Here is a 19,840-nt window from a genome sequence, read left to right as displayed (position 1 = left end):
CCTGTGTCCAGTGCTGAGTTTTCCCAATTTGCTGACATATTGAGTGCAGCACTTTCAAAGCATCATCTTTCAGGAATTCCATCAACTCCACTAGCTTTGTTCATAGTCATGCTTTCTAAAGCCTACTTGACTTCACATTCCAGGATGTCTGGCTCTAGGTGAGTGATCATACCATCGTGATTATCTGGGTCGTGAAGATCTTTTTTGTACAGTTCTTCTGTGTATTCTTGCCACGTCTTCTTCATGTCTTCTGCTTCTGTTAGGTCCGTACCATTTCTGTCCTTTATTGAGCCCATCTTTGCGTGAAATGTTCCCTTGGTATCTCTAATTCTCTTGAAGAGATCTCTAGTCTTTCCCGTTCTGTTGTTTTCCTCTATTTCTTTGCATTGACTGCTGAGGAAGGCTTTCTTATCTCTCCTTGCTATTCTTTGGAACTCTGCATTCAGATGCTTATATTTCCTTTTCTCCTTTGCTTTTCGCTTCTCTTCTTTTCACAGCTATTTGTAAGGCCCCCTCAGACAACCATTTTGCTTTTATGCATTTCTTTTCCATGGGGATGGTCTTGATCCCTGTCTCCTGTACAATGTCATGAACCTCCGTCCATAGTTCATCAGGCACTCTATCTATCAGATCTAGTCCCTTAAATCTATTTCTCACTTCCACTGTATAATCATAAGGGATTTGATTTAGGTCATACCTGAATGGTCTAGTGGTTTTCCCTACTTTCTTCAATTTAAGTCTGAATTTGGCAATAAGGAGTTCATTACCTGAGCCACAGTCAGATCCCGGTCTTGTTTTTGCTGACTGTATAGAGCTTCTCCATCTTTGCCTGCAAAGAATATAATCAATTTGATTTTGGTGTTGACTGTGTGGATCACAATAAACTGTGGAAAATTCTGAAAGAGATGGGAATACCAGACCACCTGACCTGCCTCTTGAGAAACCTATATCCAAGTCAGGAAGCAACAGTTAGAACTGGACATGGAACAACAGACTGGTTCCAAATAGGAAAAAGAGTACGTCAAGGCTTATATTGTCACTCTGCTTAATTTAACTTATATGCAGACTACATCATGAGAAATGCTGGGCTGGAAGAGGCACAAGCTGGAATCAAGATTGCCAAGAGAAATACCAATAACCTCAGATATGCAGATGATACTACCCTTATGGCAGAAAGTGAAGAGGAGCTAAAGAGCCTCTTGATAAAAGTGAAAGAGGAGAGTGAAAAAGTTGGCTTAAAGCTCAACATTCAGAAAATGAAGATCATGGCATCCAGTCCCATCACTTCATGGGAAGTAGATAGGGAAACAGTGGAAGCAGTGTCAGACGTTATTTTTTTGGGCTCCAAAATAACTGCAGATGGTGATTGCAGTCATGAAATTAAAAGATGCTTACTCCTTGGAAGGAAAGTTATGACCAACCTAGATAGTATATTCAAAAGCAGAGACATTACTTTGCCAACTAAGGTCCATCTAGTCAAGGCTATGGTTTTTCCAGTGGTCATGTATGCATGTGAGAGTTGGACTATGAAGAAAGCTGAGCACCAAAGAATTGATGCTTTTGACCTGTGGTGTTGGAGAAGACTCTTGAGAGTCCCTTAGTCTGTGAGAAGATCCAACCAGTCCATTCTAAAGGAGATCAGTCCTGGGTGTTCATTGGAAGGACTGATGCTAAAGCTGAAACTCCAGTACTCTGGCCACCTCATGCGAAGAGGTGACTCATTGGAAAAGACTCTGATGCTGGGAGGGATTGGGGGCAGGAGGAGAAGGGGATGACAGAGGATGAGATGGCTGGATGGCATCACCGACTCGATGGACATGAGTTTGAGTAAACTCTGGGAGTTGGTGATGGACAGGGAGGCCTGGTGTGCTGCAGTTCATGAGGTCACAAAGAGCTGGACACAACTGAGCGACTGAACTGAACTGACCCCTGGCTCATTCATTGAGATCTATTACTCATCATGCCCTGAGCTCCTGTTACAACATTATTCATAATTTTGCCTTTGGCCTACTCTTACTCATTACACCCCTGCCCCTTATACTTAGTTACTGCTATTTCTCCTTTGTTCTGTTTATTTCTGCCCATTAAGTTGGCTTAAAGCTCAACATTCAGAAAACGAAGATCATGGCATCTGGTCCCATCACTTCATAGGAAATAGATGGGGAAACAGTAGAAACAGTGTCAGACTTTATTTTTTGGGGCTCCAAAATCACTGCAGCCATGAAATTAAAAGATGCTTACTCCTTGGAAGAAAAGTTATGACCAACCTAGATAGTATATTCAAAAGCAGAGACATTACTTTGCTGACTAAGGTCCGTCTAGTCAAGTCTATGGTTTTTCCAGTGGTCATGTATGGATGTGAGAGTTGGACTGTGAAGAAGGCTGAGCGCCGAAGAATTGATGCATTTGAACTGTGGTGTTGGAGAAGACTCTTGAAAGTCCCTTGGACTGCAAGGAGATCCAACCAGTCCATTCTGAAGGAGATCAACCCTGGGATTTCTTTGGAAGGAATGATGCTAAAGCTGAAGCTCCAGTACTTTGGCCACCTCATGCGAAGAGTTGACTCATTGGAAAAGACTCTGATTTTCTGGGAGGGATTGGGGGCAGGAGGAGAAGGGGACGACCGAGAATGAGATGGCTGGATGGCATCACGGACTCGATGGACATGAGTCTGAGTGAACTCCGGGAGTTGGTGATGGACAGGGAGGCCTGGCGTGCTGCGATTCATGGGGTCGCAAAGAGTCGGACATGACTGAGCGACTGAACTGAACTGAACTGGTTATCCATTGGACTGCTGTTGTAGATTATTTTTGCTTATGCCCTGGACTCCTCCCGCTCCTTCCATTAACCATGGCTTATGCATTTTTGCTCATTATCCCCTCACTTATCTCTTTCATATCTTTGGTCCTTTTCTTTTTGTCTGTAACCTATCTTAACTTCTAGTCTACTGATTCCCTCAAGCCCTGGACCCTGAGCCACACCCCCCCCCCCCCGACTCATTACCCATTATGTTCCACCCCTATCCCCTAAACAGCCCACAGAAAACACCAGTAGAGACCTGATCAAAGTACAAACTCATATTTTGTAGGAAATGCTATATTAAAAACCACATCCCCATCCCTAACCCAGATGATCCACTCCCCCCAACCCCCAAGGAGATGTTTGGGTCCAGTCCCACTGGGCAGGAGTAAAAGGGCTCAGTAGTCTTCAAAGTAACAGCAGATTCTTCTTCCAAGGTTGGCATCAGCAAGGCACACTCTGCATGAGGCTCACCCCATGTAGCCCTGAGCTGGGGCTTAATTCTCTGGAGACAGGAATTGGGGTAGTAGGGGCACAGGGAAGAAGGGTCGGTACCCTGAGACTCCTGCCTGCAGGAGGGAGGAGATGGGGAAGTTCTGCTTTGGGCTGGGGAATCCCCTCCCTCCCCCTTTAGGGGACAGGGAGGGGAATGGGTGACAGAGGTTCTGCCGCCTGGAGGGCTCAGGTCTGAGCAGCAGAATGTCCCCAACACCCACCCCAGCAGATCTATTAGGAGTTACTGCCTGGGGAAAAATCAGGTCTGGGGTCTTCTTTGGGATTTGGGAGGAGTCTGGAGATGGTGGGTCATGAGAGGTATAATCTATGTCTGGTGAATCCTTGGGTAAGAGTGTGTGCAGAAATCTACCTTCTCCAGCCCCTCCTAAGCTTATCAGGTTTCCATTGTCATGGCCAGTTTCTCTGAATCAGAGATCATTGATTAGAGGTCACAGTGGAGCCACCAAGATAGATGGTGATGATGAGATGCATGTGTGCTAACTGACAGTGGCTGGGCCCGAGGTCAGGGGCCCTAAATCCCTGACAGAAAGTTAGGATATCAGAAAATGAGAGGTGAAAGGGCAAGGCCATGGTGGCTCACACATACATGGCCCGGGACATGACAAAGCCTTTGCCCTGGTAGGCCTCGGGGGGGCTGGAGTAGGACAGGGTGTCATAGATGGGGTTGATCTTGTCCATGTAGTCCTCCTCCTCCTCCTCGTCCTCTAGATCCAGGGAGACCCTCTCCACAGCAGGCGGCCCTGGGGGCACCAGGATGGGGGACCCCAGGCTTGTGGCCCCAAGGATCAGGGGCCCTGACCGCTCTTCCAAGGTGGGCAGCTCATGGTATCGAGGCATTTCCTGGGAATGGGGAGGGAATGAACCCAAGGTTACCTCTTGAGCATGACACAGAATCCCATTTTGCTCCTTAGCCCTCAAATCCTGACCACCGTCTCCCCATGCCAACCAGAACAGACCTCACCCTATGTCACCCCTTGTTCCCTGGGTTGATATTGGGATAATCATGTAGGTGGTTCTTAACTCAAAGCCCAGAGCATGGACCCTACCCCACTGATCCTAAGCCTCTCCTTTTCTTTTGATCACTGAAACCCTGGTCTTTCCTCATGAGCCTTTGAATTCAATCTTGACCTAAACTTAAGCTCTACCCTTGAAACTTGACTTGTTCTCAAACTCAATATCCACCCCCTGACCTCCAGGAGGCCACTGAGGGGAGTGACTGTCTGTCTTGTCCCAACTCCAGGCACAGTACCCAGCAAATGGAGATACTCAACTGGTCCTCTTTGATAGAGTGATTTTAACTCTCATCCCTTGTCCTTGGACTTTCAAAACCATGTCCGTCCTCACTGAATCCTAAATACATCTCAATCCTCTAAGCTCTGACCAGAGACACAGCCCTGAACTTGAGTTGTAACCTTTAAATCCTTGATCTGTTATGTAAGATTCTGCGTGCGTGCTCAGTCATAGCTAACTCTGTGGGACTCCGTGGGCTGTAGCCTGCCAGGTTCCTCTGTCCATGGGATTCTCCAGGCAAGAATACTGGAGTGAGTTGCCATTTCCTACTCTAGGGGATCTTTCCCACCCAGAGTCCTGCATCTCGTGCATCGGCAGGCAGATTCTTTACCACTAGCACCACCTGGGAAGCCTCCTTTTATGTAAGGAGGCCCTTAAACTCAGATCCCAAATCCACCCTTGACCTTTGCCAACTTCCTACCTGCTCGGCACATGAGACACCAGCATCAAAGTAGGGGGTCTTGAGTGGGCTGTGCTCCGAGGCCCCCAGGGTGAAAAGCTGGGAGGGCTTTGATGGGAGAGAGAGGGACAAGTCAGGACCACCCCCCTGGCCTCAGTGGGGGAAGGTGGGTGGGGAGGTGGGGGCAGGCTGGGCTCCAGGGAAAGTGCTTACCATCTCTGGTTCCTCCAGCTTTGCCTTTGGGGTCGGTGGCTTGTATGAGGGCGGTCCCTCCAGTCTGTGGGGTAGGAGGTAAGTCAGGTGGAGGCTAAGCCCTGAGAACCCCTCTATTTCAGAGCCACTGCACATCTCTTTCCTCTACCTGATCTCCCTTTTCCACCACCCACCTCCCCTTCCCCTGCTGTCTCCTACTCATTCCATGAATTTCTCTTCTTCCAGGAAGTCCTCCTGACTCTCCAGGAGGAGCCAGAGTTCCTGTGATAGGATCATAGCTAGCTATGTGTCTCTAATAGGGCACATACTGAGTTTGTATTTGAAATATTACTTCTGATCTCATTCAACAATTGTATCCCGCTGCGAACAGTGTGAGGGGAGAAAAATGAGATTTGTCCTGTGTTCCCAGAACCCATGATGAGGAGTATCAGGACATATTTGGAGAAAGACAGAATGAGAACTTCCATGGTGATCCAGTGATTAAGAATTTGCCTGCTACTGCAGGGGACATGGGTTCGATCCCTAGCCCGGGAACTAAGACCCTATGTGCCGTGAGCCAAATAAACCCATGGGCCACAACTACTGAGCCTGCATCTAGAGCCACAGGCTGCAAATACTGAAGCCAGGGCGCCCAGAGCCCGTGGCCTGCAGCAAGAGGAGCCCCACAATGAGGAGCCTGCGCCATAGCTAGAGACTAGCCTCTGCTCGCTGCGACTAGAGGAGGCCGGGGCGCAGCAATGAAGACCCACACAGCCGAAGAGATGATTTTAAAAAGAGAGAGAATGAAAAGAATGAGTGAAACGCTTTCCTGTCGCCCAAACTATATTAAATTCCCTCATTCTGCACACCCACAGGCCACAGTATCCTGTATATATAATAATGGCAGGTGCTCACTACACCTTCAATCCCCAGCTCAGATGTCCCTGCCTCAGGGAAGCCCTCTCTGATCTTTCAGGCTGAGTCAGGTGCTCTCTGTAGCCGCGCTCAGCTCCTTCAGTTTCCCTAGCCCATTCCTAGCCATCCTGGACTGTCATTGTCTGGGGATGGATCTGTCTTCTCCAGACTGGGAACCCCAGGAGTTCAAGGCCAGCGCCATCTCAGACACCACTGGGTCTCATGGGCTTAGAAGATGAGAACATCAGCAGGTTGTTGGTTTGCATGGACTAGATGATTAAGACTGGTTCACAAACGTCCATCGTAGGGAGCTTGTTATAATATAGACGCCAAGCCCTTCTTGTGAAAGTGCTGATTTAGTAGGTTTGGGGTTAAGCCCAGGAAGGTGCATTTTTAACAAGTGCTCCCCTTACACACGCTGGGTCACATTATTTCAAAACCATTTTGCCCCCAAAACTTTCTTGCTGAACAAATTTCAGCAAGTGATTTCAGCTCTCTGAACCTGTTTCCTTTTTGAGAAGATGTGTAGCCTTAGCTCTGTCTGAGAATTTAGGTTTCCTTGATATGATACGTTGATGTGTGTGGATATCTTTTATTTGCATTTTAAATTTATTATTTTGGGGACATTTCTTAAAGGCTTATTTATGTATTTGGCTGTGCTGAGTCTTCCCTAAGGTGCATGGGCTTCTCTTCTTGCAGAGCACAGGCCCTAGGCACACGGGCTCAGTGTGTGTGATGCAAAGGACTGGTTGCTCTGTAGCGTGTGGGATCCTGTGGGACAAGGGATCGAATCCGTGTCCCCGGCGTGGGCAGGTGGGTTCTTAACTACTGGGCCACCAGAGAAGCCCTTCTTTGGACATCTTTTAAGTGTTTTGTCTCATCGTTGTGTTCCTAAATTTAAGGGCCTCGCCCCACGGGGATACTTTCTGAATTACCTACTGAATGAACAAATGAATGGATGGATATGAGGCTTCACTGAGATCACAAGTACGATGCCTCTTATCAAGTCTCCATAAGATGCTGTTGAGATGTCAAGATGCCTCTCATAGCAAGTGCTCTGCAGAGAGGAGTGGAGCTAGTTTCCCCTAACAGCCCCAATATTCCTCTTTCTTCACAGTAATACAGATTTTAACTGGGCATGTGGCCACCCAGAATAAAGACTACATTTCCCAGCTTCCTCTGCAGCTAGGGCAGCCATGTGACTAGACCCTGGCCAATGGGAAATGAGAGAATGTGATGGTTCCCTCACAGCACTGCCCTCTATTTCCATTTCCCCTTCCCACTGGCAGGCAGGGTGGTCCCTGAGGCCAGGATGGCCATGTCTGGTTGTCCTGTCCATAGACAATGATAAGAGAGAAGGGAGCCATCTTGGAATGTGAATGAAGGGAAGGCAGAACAACAAGATAGCAGGAACCTGGACTCTGATGACATCACAGAGCAGAATTGTCATGGCCATGATTTCTAGGAAATAAACCCTCCTCTCCACCTCATTTAAGTCCCGGTCATTTTGGATCACTCTGTTTCACAGAGTTGATACCGTGCAGGGTCCTGTGGGAGTCCTGGGGCACAAGGCCTTTCTGTGTCCCCCATTTCTTTGTTTATAGGAAACACCCTTCATTCAGCCTCCATGACCTTCCCTGAGTGCCAGTGGGGAGATTCAAGCAGTTGTTACTTAGGGAAGGCAGGAGATGCAAGACCAGGGAGAAACAAACAGTTGAGAGCAGCCTTGGGCCAAGGTCCTGTTTCCCTATTAATGGATACACACACGACAGTATCTTTGAACTACTCTGCAGATAAAGAAATCCCCTCCAGGTGGGAGAAGCAACTGATTAATGATGGTAAGTGGCCCACAAGCAAGTAGACCCCAGACCAGTTGGACCTGAAGCTTGATGCTGCTGACTCCTACTTACCTCAACACCAACCCATCAGAAGAATGTCCATGGGATGATCACACTCTCTTTGAACAATTACTATAAAACGTCTCAATATCTTCCTCAAGTTAGGACACTTGGGTTCTGAGGGCAGTAGCCTGCTGTGTCCCCCTTTGCCTAGCAAAGCAATAAAGCTACTCTTTTCTGGGTGCGTGCTAAGTTGATTCAGTGGTGTCCGATTCTTTGCAACCCTCTGGACAGTAGCCTGCCAGTCATCCCAAATTCTGTCTTGGAGATTTGATTCGGCACTGGTGTATGGAGAAGCTGAGCCATTTCAGCGTCACAACCATCACCAACGACTTTCTCCCAGCCTCCTCCCGGACCCTGTGCACCCTGGTCCTGGGACCCCGCCCCCATCCACTTCTTAGGACCCTTCACTCACTCCTCCTCCTCCTCTGCCCCCTGCAGCCTCTGCTCCTTCCGCTGCTGCCTGCAGATCAGGATGCCCGTGGCGGCCACAGCAGTAGCGATGATGGCAGCGATGATGCCCCCAATGATGCCCCCTGTGGCCCCTGCTCCGGCTGTGTTGGGTGTCTCTGCAAGAAGGAGGACAGCGTGAGGGAGTCTCCAGGAGGAAGCCACACAAGGCCTTATTCCCAGACCCACCCCAGTCTCCAGTCACCACCTGCCTGCCTACCACCTCTCCCAAGGGCAGAGGACATTCTTTTTATCCACTTAATCCTCACTGAGCATTTGTTGTGCGATAGAATGGTGAACAAAACATGCAAAAGCGCCAGTCCCATGGGACGAATGTTTTGTCGGGCAGGGAGGCCACAAGTAGAGAAGCAGACATAATAGCTAACGTGCCAGGTGACGCCAAATGAGAGAGGGTAATCGTAGGGGACTTCCCTCGTGTCGAAGTGGATAAGAATCCACCTGCCCGTTTGGGGGACATGGGTTCCATCCCTGGTCAGGGAAGATTCCACATCCTGCGGGGCAACTGAGCCCGTGCGTCACAACTACTGAGCCCACGCTCTAGAGCCGCCAAGCTGCAACTCCTGAAGCCTGCATGCCTAGAGCCCCGTGCTCTGCAACAAGAGAGGCCACCACAGTGAGAAGTCCGCGCACTGCAATGAAGACCCAGGACAGCCAAAAAAACCAATTATACACATATATATGTATACTTCCCTGGTGGCTCAGGTGGTAAAGTGCCTGTCTGCAATGCGGGAGACCTGGGTTCGTTCGATCCCTGGGTTGGGAAGATCCCCTGGAGAAGGAAATGGCGGCCCACTCCAGTACTCTTGCCTGGAAAATCCCATGGACAGAGGAGCCTGGTAGGCTACAGTCCATGGGGTCGCAGAGAGTCAGACACGATGGAGAGACTTCACTTTCACTTTCACATATAAAGGCAATGCCACATAATGCCACATAATGCCAGTGTCATTCACCTTACTTATAGTAGGGAAGTGCTAAGCGACAGAGCAGGGTAGTCAAAAGTAGTCAGAGAGCGTCTTACTGGGAGATGTTTGAGCAAAGGCCTGAAGTAGCTGTAGGGGGCGAGCCATGAGGGTATGAGAGCATTCCAGGAAGAGCCAACAGCCAGCCAGAGCCAAGGTCCTCTGGAGGAAGACTCGGGTTGTTTTTAGGGACAGGAGGGAGCAAAGCAGAGAGCTGATGGGAGAGTGTGGTGCTAAGGGAAGAGAGGTGACAAGGAATGGAGCAAAAAGGCAGAAAATTGGGGGCAGGCGTGGTTCTGGGCTTGGGATCAGAACCCTCATGTATTATACAGAATGAAGTTATCCTGGGCCGAGCATTAGAGGGCCTCCAACCTCACAGGAAAAGGGGTGGAGAGAAGGGTGACTCCCCCGCTACACAACCCTGGACCTCTCCTTTGTAACACTTTCCACTTCCTGAATCATTATTGGAGCCATTACCTGTTTACTTGCCAATTTCCACACTGTGCGGTCCAAGGGACGGGGTCTGGCACACAGCTGCTGTTTTTCTAGATGCATAAGGAGGCGCCCAACAGGGACACTTGGGGACCCACTGTCTGCCAGATCGACCACGTTCCCGCTCCTGGCACTACCCTCCCGGTGGGGGAGGAGGCGGCAGCTGGGGTGGGAGGTGGGCAGGACAGGACAGGGTGGTACAGACAGTAAACAGCCAGAGGAAATAACAAGTGTGCCGAGGCCCCGCTCACAGGCCGCCCCCTTCCATCAACCCCGCTACAGAGGAGAGGAGAGAAAGCTGCCCGAGGGAATGCTGTCTGGATCCCTGGACCATCCCATTTCCACAGCTTCCTGTTACACAGCCTGGCATCCTCTGGAGGGCTTCTCAGAGCGTCGGGAAAATATCAGAGTAATTGCACTCAGTCTACACACTTGCCCATCCTAAGGCTGCTCCTCTGACTGCGCGCCACCACCGTGTCCGCCGCAGAGCAAGTGGAACGCTCTGCTGGTGGCAGAGGCAGACTCACCCAGCGTCTCCCGGGTGCTTCACCCCACGCTAGGTGTTCGGGTGCAGCTTTAACTGGGTCCCAGAACAGCCTCGGGAGCAGAGATGAAGGCCACCTGGGGTGGTCGTGGGGCTGGGGAGAGTGGAGGTGACTGGATTTAACCTTGCCTCCTTCCTCGCCCCCCCCACCACAGTCCCCAGCCCGAGTTTGGAAGATTTTCTAACGGAGAGAGGGGGCAGTGAGAAGGATACAGAGCCCCTCGTTGGGCCCAGCCTGGGGATAAGGGACTAGGAAGAAGGCAGGAAAGGCTGACGTGATGTCCTCCCCAGGTGGGGCTCCCCTGATTTCTTAGCACCCCAAGAATGCAGGTGGCAAGTCCTCCCTTCCAATGTCCTCAGCAGACTCCGGGAGGTCGGGTCTGAGATGCCCCCAGAGGATCAGATTCCAGGCCCTCGCCACCCCAGAGGGCCCAGGAGTCCACGATCTCAGCCCCACTGGGCCCAGAAACTCAGTTCTCTGGCCAGTCTGGCCACTCTGCCTGGGAAGGCTGTTCTGGAAGCCCCGCATCCAAGCGCCAGCCCCTGAGCCCAGCTCCCCGGGCCTCAGACGGCTCGGACATCCAATGTGTCCTTCAAGGACCCAAGTGACCAGAGTCCTCCCTTCCATCAGCCTCCCCAAGTCTAGCCCCCACCACGCTCCCCGTCTCCAGCGCCCACCCGCTGGGACCTAGCAGTCCCTGTCCCACCCCCCAAAGAGGGGGTCTGATGTATTACAAGACACCCCGGGATGTTTTCCTCCAAAGCGTTTATTAACTCCTGAGTGTCATGGGGCCATGGCAGGCTGGAGCCCGAACCAAGAGTCTCTGTGGGGGGGTGGTGCTCTGTGGGTCCCCATTCCCCAGCGCCCCCCTCCTCCGGGGGGGCCGTCCCCTGCTCCTTGCGGCCAGGAGTCAGAAGTCCAGTGTATGAAATTCCAGCGCCCTCTACATCCCAGGGAAGGAAGCGGGAGGTAGCCTTGAACTCCAGTGTGTTCCGGACAAACGAGTTCAACCAGCCCTGGGCCCTTGGCTGGCCGGTGTGCGCAGTGCTGTCTGTCTCAGTCTGTCTGTCTGTCTGCCTGTGGGGGGGTGGTGGTGGGGGGTGAGTGGGGTCACACGTAAATCGCCCGCCGGGAGATGAGAGAGCCGTCCAGCTGGGACTCCAAGTCGTCCTCCAGCGCCGGGGGCGGCGGCAACATGAGGCCTTTCTCTGCCTTCTCCTCCTCGTCCTCATCCTCCTCATCCTTGCCCTGTGGCCTCAGGGGGCCAGGGTCCACGGGCGTCCAGAAGACGGGACCCCCATTCCCAAACACCTGAGTTTTCGGGTCGCAGGACCCTCCTGTGCCGCCGTCTCCTCCTCCTCCGGGGCTCTTCCTTCTCCTCACCCTCAGCAGGATGAAGGCCAAGGACCCCCCAGCCAGAAGCAGCAGCACCAGCAGTGTCCCCCCCACAGCCCCCCACACCACTGGGCCCGCGCCTTGAGACGAGGCCCGGGGGGTGTCTGAGGAGAGAGAAGAGGGGTGAGAGAGAGAGGGAGACACGAGGTCAAGAGAAGACATCTGGAGGTGGGGGGCGGGGGAGACAGGACGCAGCAGGGCAGGGCTGGGAACTGGGGAGGCGACGGGGAGGCGGGGAGGGAAGGGAGAGCCCCGCTCACTCTCCGCGCCAGTGGGTGCCCTCCCCCAGATGGATTTCCTTACACCTGCCTAGTGCTTTGCTAACAAGACAGAAAAAAAAAAGAAGACTCCCGAAATAACAAACACAAAACCAAAATGACAATTGCTAGGGATTCCCTGGCCGTCTAATGGTTAAGACTCCGTGCTTCCACCGCAGGGGATTGCTCAGTCACTCAGCCATAGTTTGGACTCTTTGTGACCCCATGGACTGCAGCCCGCCAGGCTCCTCTGTCCGTGGGATTCTCTGGGCAAGAATACTGGAGTGGGCTGCCATTTCCTCCTCCAGGGAATCTTCCTGACTCAGGGGAAGAACCCGAATCTCCTGCGTCTCCTGCACTGGCAGGCGGATTCTTTACCACTGAGCCACCTGGGAAGCCCTGCTATAGGGGCATAGGTTCAATCTCTGGTCGGGGAACTGAGAGCCCACCTGCCAAGCCACGCGGAGACAAAAGCAAAAACCAACACACACATACACACGTGCACACATGAAACAACAGCTCGCTACCCGACATTTAAAGCACTAGTCATTTCACTGAAAATTCCACATTTCTTTTACGGCAAAAAAAAAAAAAATCAGATCTGGCACCATCACACCCTCGTCTCTTTCACCTGGTGATGGGCTGTGGCTGAGTGAGGCTGCGGACTCCGGGAACAGAGTTCCACACCTGGCCACCCTGTCACTCGCCAGGACCTTGTAGGCATCTGAATTTGGCACTCCCTCTCAGAAACTCTGAGGTCAGGGTCACAGAATCTTGTGGCTGATCCAGCCAGAAAGAAGCGGAGATGGGTCTGAGCCTGAGGCTGTTGGATCCCAAAGCTCTGAGCACTTGAGAGAAGGGGACTGAGGAGATTGAGCCCCCCCCATCCCCAAGGTGGAAAATGGTACCCCTTAAGCCCACAGTCCCGGGGGTTTCTTCTCCCTGCGGAGGCTGAGCTGGTGGGAGGGGAGGGCGGGGGTGGGTAGAGAAGGAAGCGGGGGAGCGCTAATCGGGCGGAGTGAGGATGAGGGAGAGGGCGTCTGGGGCCCACAGATGCAACCAGCATCTTATCACATACCTGCCTTCCCCCACCCTGGCATGCAGGGCCTGACTGGGAGAGACCAGGGAGGGACCTGCTCACACCTGACCCTCCGCTCCCCACCTTTCTGGACATTGGAGGGGCTGGAACCCAGGCCATAGTTTCTAGATATTTTCAAAACTGGAGTGGGGTGGGGTGGGGTAGGGGTCATGACCTAGCGGGCTGTCAAACCAGTGCAAACAACAGTAAAACAGAAGAGAAAAAGTCCACCTCAAGGGTGAAGGGCCAACAATACTCTGTGAAACTTCTGGCGGGGATATATGTCTACTCCTGCACCCCGGGCAAAGGCGGGAAAGACTCTGTTCGGTGAAGTCTGGAGGCCAGTTTTCACGCGTGTTGGGACGTGTGTCTGCGTTACTGAAGGTAGTATTTTGGAGGTGCTGGCTGAGCGTGCTCCTGTCTTAGGGTCAGAAGTTTCTGAAGCAACGTCTAGCCTGCGGTGTGGCCTGTGTACTTGTTTTCTCTGGCGTGAGCCCCAGATGGAGTGTGATGGACTGTGTAGGTCTGTGTGCACGTGAGGAACGGGAGGCGTCTCTGAGAAACCCTCTGAGGTGACTTTGCCAGGAGCTGTGAGTGAATCTCCTCTCCGGGCAAGGCCCTCTGTTGACACATCACTACCTTTGACTGAATTTCTAGAGTGCTCAGAGAGTACCCCCATCTGCTGGAGTCCATCTGTAGGTGTGTGACTTCGCAAAGGTGTTTTTGACTGCCTGTGGGTCTGCGGTTGCCTTTGCGGGGGTGGGGGGTGTTTCCACGGGTGTGTGATTTTGTGCGCACCCCACCCACCCAGGTACGTGTGCTTCACTGGGTGACTACTGCCTGTCCAAGGCTGAACTCTGATGGTGGTGTGTTTACCTTGGGGGTTGCCAGTGGTGGGCGTTCCTGGGGTTTCTGGCTGTTTCAGGGGCAGCGTCCCTGCTTTTGTGGCTGTGTGTTTCTCCCATGGCCTTTCAGCGTGACACTGTCTGGGTCCTGCAGGCTCCAGCCCCACGGGCCCAGTGTGGGCGGAGAGACCGGTTTCTCAGGTGGGTGTGTATCTGGGGTACAGTTCAGGGGGTGTATTTCCAGTTGGGCACCTTGCTGGGTGGGTGGAGCTGACCCTCCTCTGGGTGTGCCTTGGAGGGCAGGACTCTGACTGGGTCATCGCTGTATTCCCAACATCAAGGAGAATGGCTGGCCAAGAGGAAACCTCAGCAAATAACTTGTCAGAGGATGATTTGTTGACAGAAGCTCCACAGCGGCATTTCTGGAGTTTCCAAGGGCGTGCCCTTGAGAATGTCTTCAAGTCTCCCTCTCAGCGTCGGGGTGATGGCGTTTCCCCGTGTGGGCTTGCTGCGTGTCTGTGTGGCGGTGTCTCCTTCCAGGTGTGTATTTGTGGACCTGAGTGTGTGAGACGTGCTGAGGGTGGGCCAGTGGTCTCTCTGGGCGTGTGGTTTGTGGCAGTGTTTCTCAGCGGCTATGTCACACCTCCCTGACACGTGTCGGAATTCCTCAAGAGGGATCTGTTTTCATTTTTTCTGGGGGGGGTGTGGGTTGAGGATCCGTTTTCATGTGGGTGTCTTTCTAGACGTGTGTCTGTGTGTGTGTGTGCGCGTGTGTGTGTATTGTGATTGTCGTAGCAAGGGGCCTGCTTCCACCCGTCTCCAGTGTGTGTGTCTGTCTGTCTTCACACGGGTGACTCTGAGTTTGTCTTTGGTTGTATTTCTGAGATGGGGGGGCACACCAAGGCCCCCTGGCTCCCTGTAAGCATCACAGTCTACAGTTGTGATTTTAACCCCGTTTCCATCAGCCCGCACCTGGGCTTCATTTCCTTTCACTTTTTCCCTCTCCAGCTGTGTATCTTGGGTCCCGTCAGGGAGACTCAGAGCACTTCTGACTGCCAGACACACCAGCCACTGTTTCCAAAATACCACCTCCAGGGAGTTGCCTGGCGCTCCACTGGCTAGCACCCCACGCTTTCACTGCCACGGGCCTGGTTTTGGTCCCTGGTCAGGGAACTAAGATCCCGTCAGCTGAGCGGCAGGCCAACAAAAGAACAAAAACCAAAACAAACCCAAAATACCACCTCCAGGAACACAAACATCTCAACACACACACGCAAACGTTTCCGGCTGGTACCGGCCAGCCCTCCCTGTAAAAAGTCTATTGTCTCTGAGTGTTCGTCCAGCTGCCCTCCCGTGACTGAGTTGTCTGATTCCCATGGGTGTGTCTCGCTGGCTGGAGGCTGGGCCAGTTGCCCTGGATCTCTTCCTAACGACCCTTCTCAGGTCTCAAGTTCCTAACTCCTGCCAGCACCTACCCAGTCACCCCAATCCAGACTCCACCTGGGGCGGGGGATAAAAGCCATGCCCCACATCGGTGAGGTGGGTGCAGCCCACCCCAGGTCGGCGGCACAGCCCCCCAGCGCAGCCCCAGAGCCCAGCGGGAGGAACACTCGGGGAGCAGGCCCTGTCTTCACACCACCCCAAGACCCCCTCACCTCGAACGAGGACCACCTGCTCGGCTCGGCCGGTGCCCACGGCGTTGGTGACGGTGCAGATGAAAGTGGTGTTGAAGAGCCGGTCCACTGAGTGGACGATCAGCTTGGGGCCCTGGGCCACTGCTGAGGCTGGGAAGACACCGGAAGTCCTAGAGGGTGTGGGGGTCACGTGAGAGGGACAGCATGGTCCTCGGGGGGCCCAGATCTGGTCCCTGATGACACAACCCTCAAGAGCCAAGCTCCACAGCCTTGAAACTTACTCCTTGACACCCCAAACTGCCAGCTCCCTCCTCCTGGGGGACTTACGGTTGCAGGCCTCAGGCCTCGGGTGTTCCTTTCTCATGACACAGGAGTCTGAGCCCCCAGCCCCTCCTTCCTCAGACCCAGGGGTCCAGGCTCCCAGCCCCTCCTCCCTCAGCCCCAGGATCCAGCCCCCAGCCCCTCCTCCCTCAGCCCCAGGATCCAGCCCCCAGCCCTTCCCCCCCAGCCCCAGGAGTCCAGCCCCCAGCCCCTCCTCCCCCAGACCCAGGATCCAGCCCCCAGCCCCTCCTCCCTCAGACCCAGGAGTCTGGCTCCAAACAGGACTCACGTGCTCCAGTCGTAGCCTGTGGGCTCTGGTTTGCTGCGGACGTTACAGTTCAGGGTGGCCTCACTACGGCCGATGTACCAGTTGTCGTCATAGCCAGATATGGAGACCTGGGGGGGGTCTGCAGGAAATAGGGGGGACTGGCTCAGTGACCAGGGGAATCCCAGAAGGGGTGACAAGTGAGTAGACAGATAAGAATCCTAAAGAACAGAGTGGGCTGGCAGGAGGTGGACCCAGGGACAGTGCCTGCTCAGAGACCGCCCAGGGACTTCACTGAGGGTCATTCTGAGGAAGTTATTGTTCAGTGCAGGCAGCGCCCGAGCCAGCCACTAGAGATAATGTGTGTCATGTCTGACATGCCCAGAGCAGATTAGGGAATTAGTTTAACTGAAGGCATTGTCTGGGGAGCTAGTATAGAAAATGCTGAGTTGGGGTATGCGGTTGGAAAAGCTGCTAAGGTAACTATTTGGCAGAGTCTGTGGGGAGAATGCCAGGAGAGCCTCTCTGGGGAATATCGGGGTGGGGGGTGTCAGGGTAAGCAGTCTGGGGAAGAGTGAGCTCAGTACATATGGGAAGGGGTCGGTATTCACAGGGTCCAGTGGTTAGGACTTGGTGCTTTCACTGGCATCGCTCTGGGTTCAGTCCGTGGTCGGGGAACTAAGATCCCGCGAAACCACCACCACCATCGCCACTAACAGCGTTGACAACAGCACAGTATGTCGACAGGGTCCACAGGGGCCAGTGTGGTCACATTCGGGGCAGAAGTTGGTGTAGAGACCCCAGGCGAGTCAGTGTAGACAGTGCCCAGGGAGCCAACTCAGACAGCATGAATGGGGAGGTGTGCATAAGCAACACCGGGTTGGGCCGAGGAGAAAAGGAGTTGATATAGCACAGTGAAGGAGCAGTGTCAGCTGGGGTCCACGGGAGCCAGAAGAGACTGCTGGGGGCACCTGTATGCTGGTTACAAAAAAAAAGGGATAGCCCTAGTTTGCGGTGTTTGTCAATTCTCTTGGTATAAATACTCCCCACAGTTGATTCAAGCAACCAGTAACACTTAATGGACGTGGAACTGGGAAGAAATGTACAAAACTGACCCTTGCAAGCCCATTCTGATGTACCATTGACTGCGGCAATAAGTTGAGAGCCCAGTGAAGCCAGTGTACACAATGGGCAAGAAAGCAGTGCAGAAGGTGATCCAGAGTGCCAGTGTAGACCACAGTCGGGGATCGCGGAGACGGTGCCCCAGAGGAGCCAGGGTTTTGGGGCGGAGGAGCGGTCACCGCCTGATGTACTCACAGCGCACGGAGAGAATCACTGGCAGCAGTTTGGGCTCCTGGAAGCTCTCATGTTCCACTTTGCAGATGACCTTGACCCCGTCTGCTTCGCTCAAGGGTGTCACAGTGTAGCGACTAGTGACGGTGACTGTGCCAGGCAGGGGCCCCGATCCCTGGGTCTCTTTGGCCTCCCCATCCAAGGGTGAGAGCCAGGAGACCCGGGCAGGTGGTCGGCCGCCCGCGGAGACACAGCGGGCCACGGGTACAGGATCCAGATTGAATGTGACCTCCTGTTTCTCAGCATGGTTCTGGGGCTGGGCTGGGGAGAGGAACAGAGAGGGTGGGTCACTCCGCACCTAGAGTCAGTCAACAAACACCCTCAGCAGTGGAGCTGAGCAGTTAAGTCCCAACTGGAGTGGAATGGATTGCCATTTCCTTCTCCGAGGGATCTTCCAGACCCTGGGATCAAACGCATATCTCCTGCATTGGCAGGCGGATTCTTTACAGCTGAGTCATCTGGGAGGCCCAAGACCCAACTGCAGGGCTTCACTTCCCAGTTCTGGGGCTTTGCAGCCGCATGGCTTTGTTTTTTTTTTTTAGCCGCATGGCTTTGGACAAGTCATTTTCAACCCTCTACGTCAGGTTCCTCTTTTGTAAAGTGGGGATAGTAATAGGACCCACCACAGAGATGAAATAAATTGACATATAAGGCGCTTTGGACAGTGCTTGACACTCACTGTGCTATCTAAGTGTTAGCCGTTATAGTACAATGCATTTTCTGGTCTGCTCTGCTAGTAAAGCAGACGGTGTCCACAAGCCTGGATGAAGCTGTGATTTTAAGCGAAGAACCAAAGCAGAACAATGCAGTTCAAAGGTCCAGCTGAAAAGAACTTCCACTTCTTCTCCTGTCATCACCACTAGACTTCGGCCCAGAAGTGAGATAAAGGCAACGGAGATTCCCAAAGCTGGACATTTTTTGCCCTTTTCACCCATCCTCCTGGGAGACATGGAAAAATATTAGGCGGGGTAAAACCTCCATGAGGAATAATAATGCCAACCGCAGTTACTGATGTGTGCTCACAACGAGACAGTCCCCTCAAGTTCTGACCTGCATCACTACCTGTCCCTGGTCCCTGCTCCTGCCCACTGCGGGGTCTTTAGTGACTTGCACTGCCTGGAATGTTCTGGCATCTTCTCTTCTTGTCTTGCTCCTCCTCCTTTTCCAGATGCCGGACTCACTTTCTCATAGAAACTTCCCTGAAGTTGGACTCCCCAAGAAAGTAGCGGTTTCACTATTCTGCTCTGTGCTTTGATAGGCACCTGGTGCCTGGTAGTAAGTGATCTCTACTTGATAGAACAAATGATGGCAGACAAAGAGAGGCCTTTGAGAAAGGTGGGGAGGAGAGTGGTGTACTGTGTGAAAGAACTGTGGTCTCAGGGTTCCTTGGGAAGGGAAGTGTGTACTGAGGGACATTACAGGGTACACTTCTCCAACTCTCTGGAGCTCAGAGCGGGTGGGGGGAACGTATCCAGAGTGATGTGGCTTCTTCGGAGTTGCTGGAGGAAGGCGGGACCCCAGGGGATCCCCAAGATTTAGCAAGAAATAGCATCCTTTGAAAAGATGCCTTCGCTGACTCTTCCACATTTCGCTAAGTGGTCATGCTGGTCACTTCCTGTTGGAGCCGGAAGGCTGGGAGTTCTTCCTCCTCCTCCTCATCCCTTGGTTCACGGACAAGCACCCACTACCTCCCAGAAGGGTGACTATTTCACTTCTCTGTTTATTCCACTCCTTTCCCCACTCCTCCCTGCTTCTTCCCTCTTCCAAACCAATGCCTCCTCTCACCTGTCTCCTTGCTTCCTTCTGCCTTTGTCTACTCTTCTGATGCCCCATGCCCACCACCCCTCCCTGACCCTGGCAGCCAGTTGGTCTTTTTCTTTTTCCTTTTATTTATCTTTGGCTGCTCTGGGTCTTTGTTGCTGCAGGCGGGTTCTCTCTAATTGCGTTGAGTGGGGACCACGCCTGGTTGTGGTGCACAGGCCTCTCGTTGTGGTGGCTTCTCTTATTGTAGAGCATGGGCTCAGTAGTTGGGGTACATGGGCTAGGTTGCTCCACAGCATGTGGGATCTTCCAGGACCAGGGATTGAACTCATGTCCCCTGCACTGGCAGGTGGATTCTTAACCACTAGACCGCCAGGGAAGTCCTGCCAGTGACCCCTCCTTTTTTTAAAAAAAGAATTTCAAGACCCTGGTCAGGGTGTTCTTATGATTTGAA

At 52.9% G+C, this 19,840-nt stretch overlaps 1 protein-coding gene across 3 annotated transcripts in view; it reads right to left on the bottom strand.

The window, feature by feature from the left end:
* Window positions 1–3,108: 3,108 nt before the first annotated feature.
* NECTIN2 (nectin cell adhesion molecule 2) overlaps window positions 3,109–19,840 on the bottom strand; it is a 32,501-nt gene continuing 15,769 nt past the window's right edge. The window contains exons 3-9 of one of the 3 annotated variants that reach the window (XM_068991754.1): window positions 17,590–17,886; window positions 16,297–16,414; window positions 15,708–15,856; window positions 8,426–8,579; window positions 5,219–5,282; window positions 5,027–5,113; window positions 3,109–4,155 (exon numbers count right to left, since the gene is read on the bottom strand). In XM_068991754.1, the coding sequence (XP_068847855.1) occupies window positions 3,892–4,155; window positions 5,027–5,113; window positions 5,219–5,282; window positions 8,426–8,579; window positions 15,708–15,856; window positions 16,297–16,414; window positions 17,590–17,886 (1,133 nt within the window). In that variant the 3' untranslated portion in view covers window positions 3,109–3,891. Of the gene's footprint in view, window positions 4,156–5,026; window positions 5,114–5,218; window positions 5,283–8,425; window positions 8,580–11,247; window positions 11,977–15,707; window positions 15,857–16,296; window positions 16,415–17,589; window positions 17,887–19,840 lie in introns of those variants that run through there. The other 2 variants (XM_068991755.1, XM_068991756.1) reach the window with 2 other exon arrangements.

The sequence above is a fragment of the Capricornis sumatraensis genome, chromosome 20 (genome assembly GCF_032405125.1).
Source record: "Capricornis sumatraensis isolate serow.1 chromosome 20, serow.2, whole genome shotgun sequence".
Taxonomy (NCBI): domain Eukaryota; kingdom Metazoa; phylum Chordata; class Mammalia; order Artiodactyla; family Bovidae; genus Capricornis; species Capricornis sumatraensis.
Note: the sequence above shows the minus strand (reverse complement) of the source record. Positions and strands in the feature narration are given on the sequence as shown.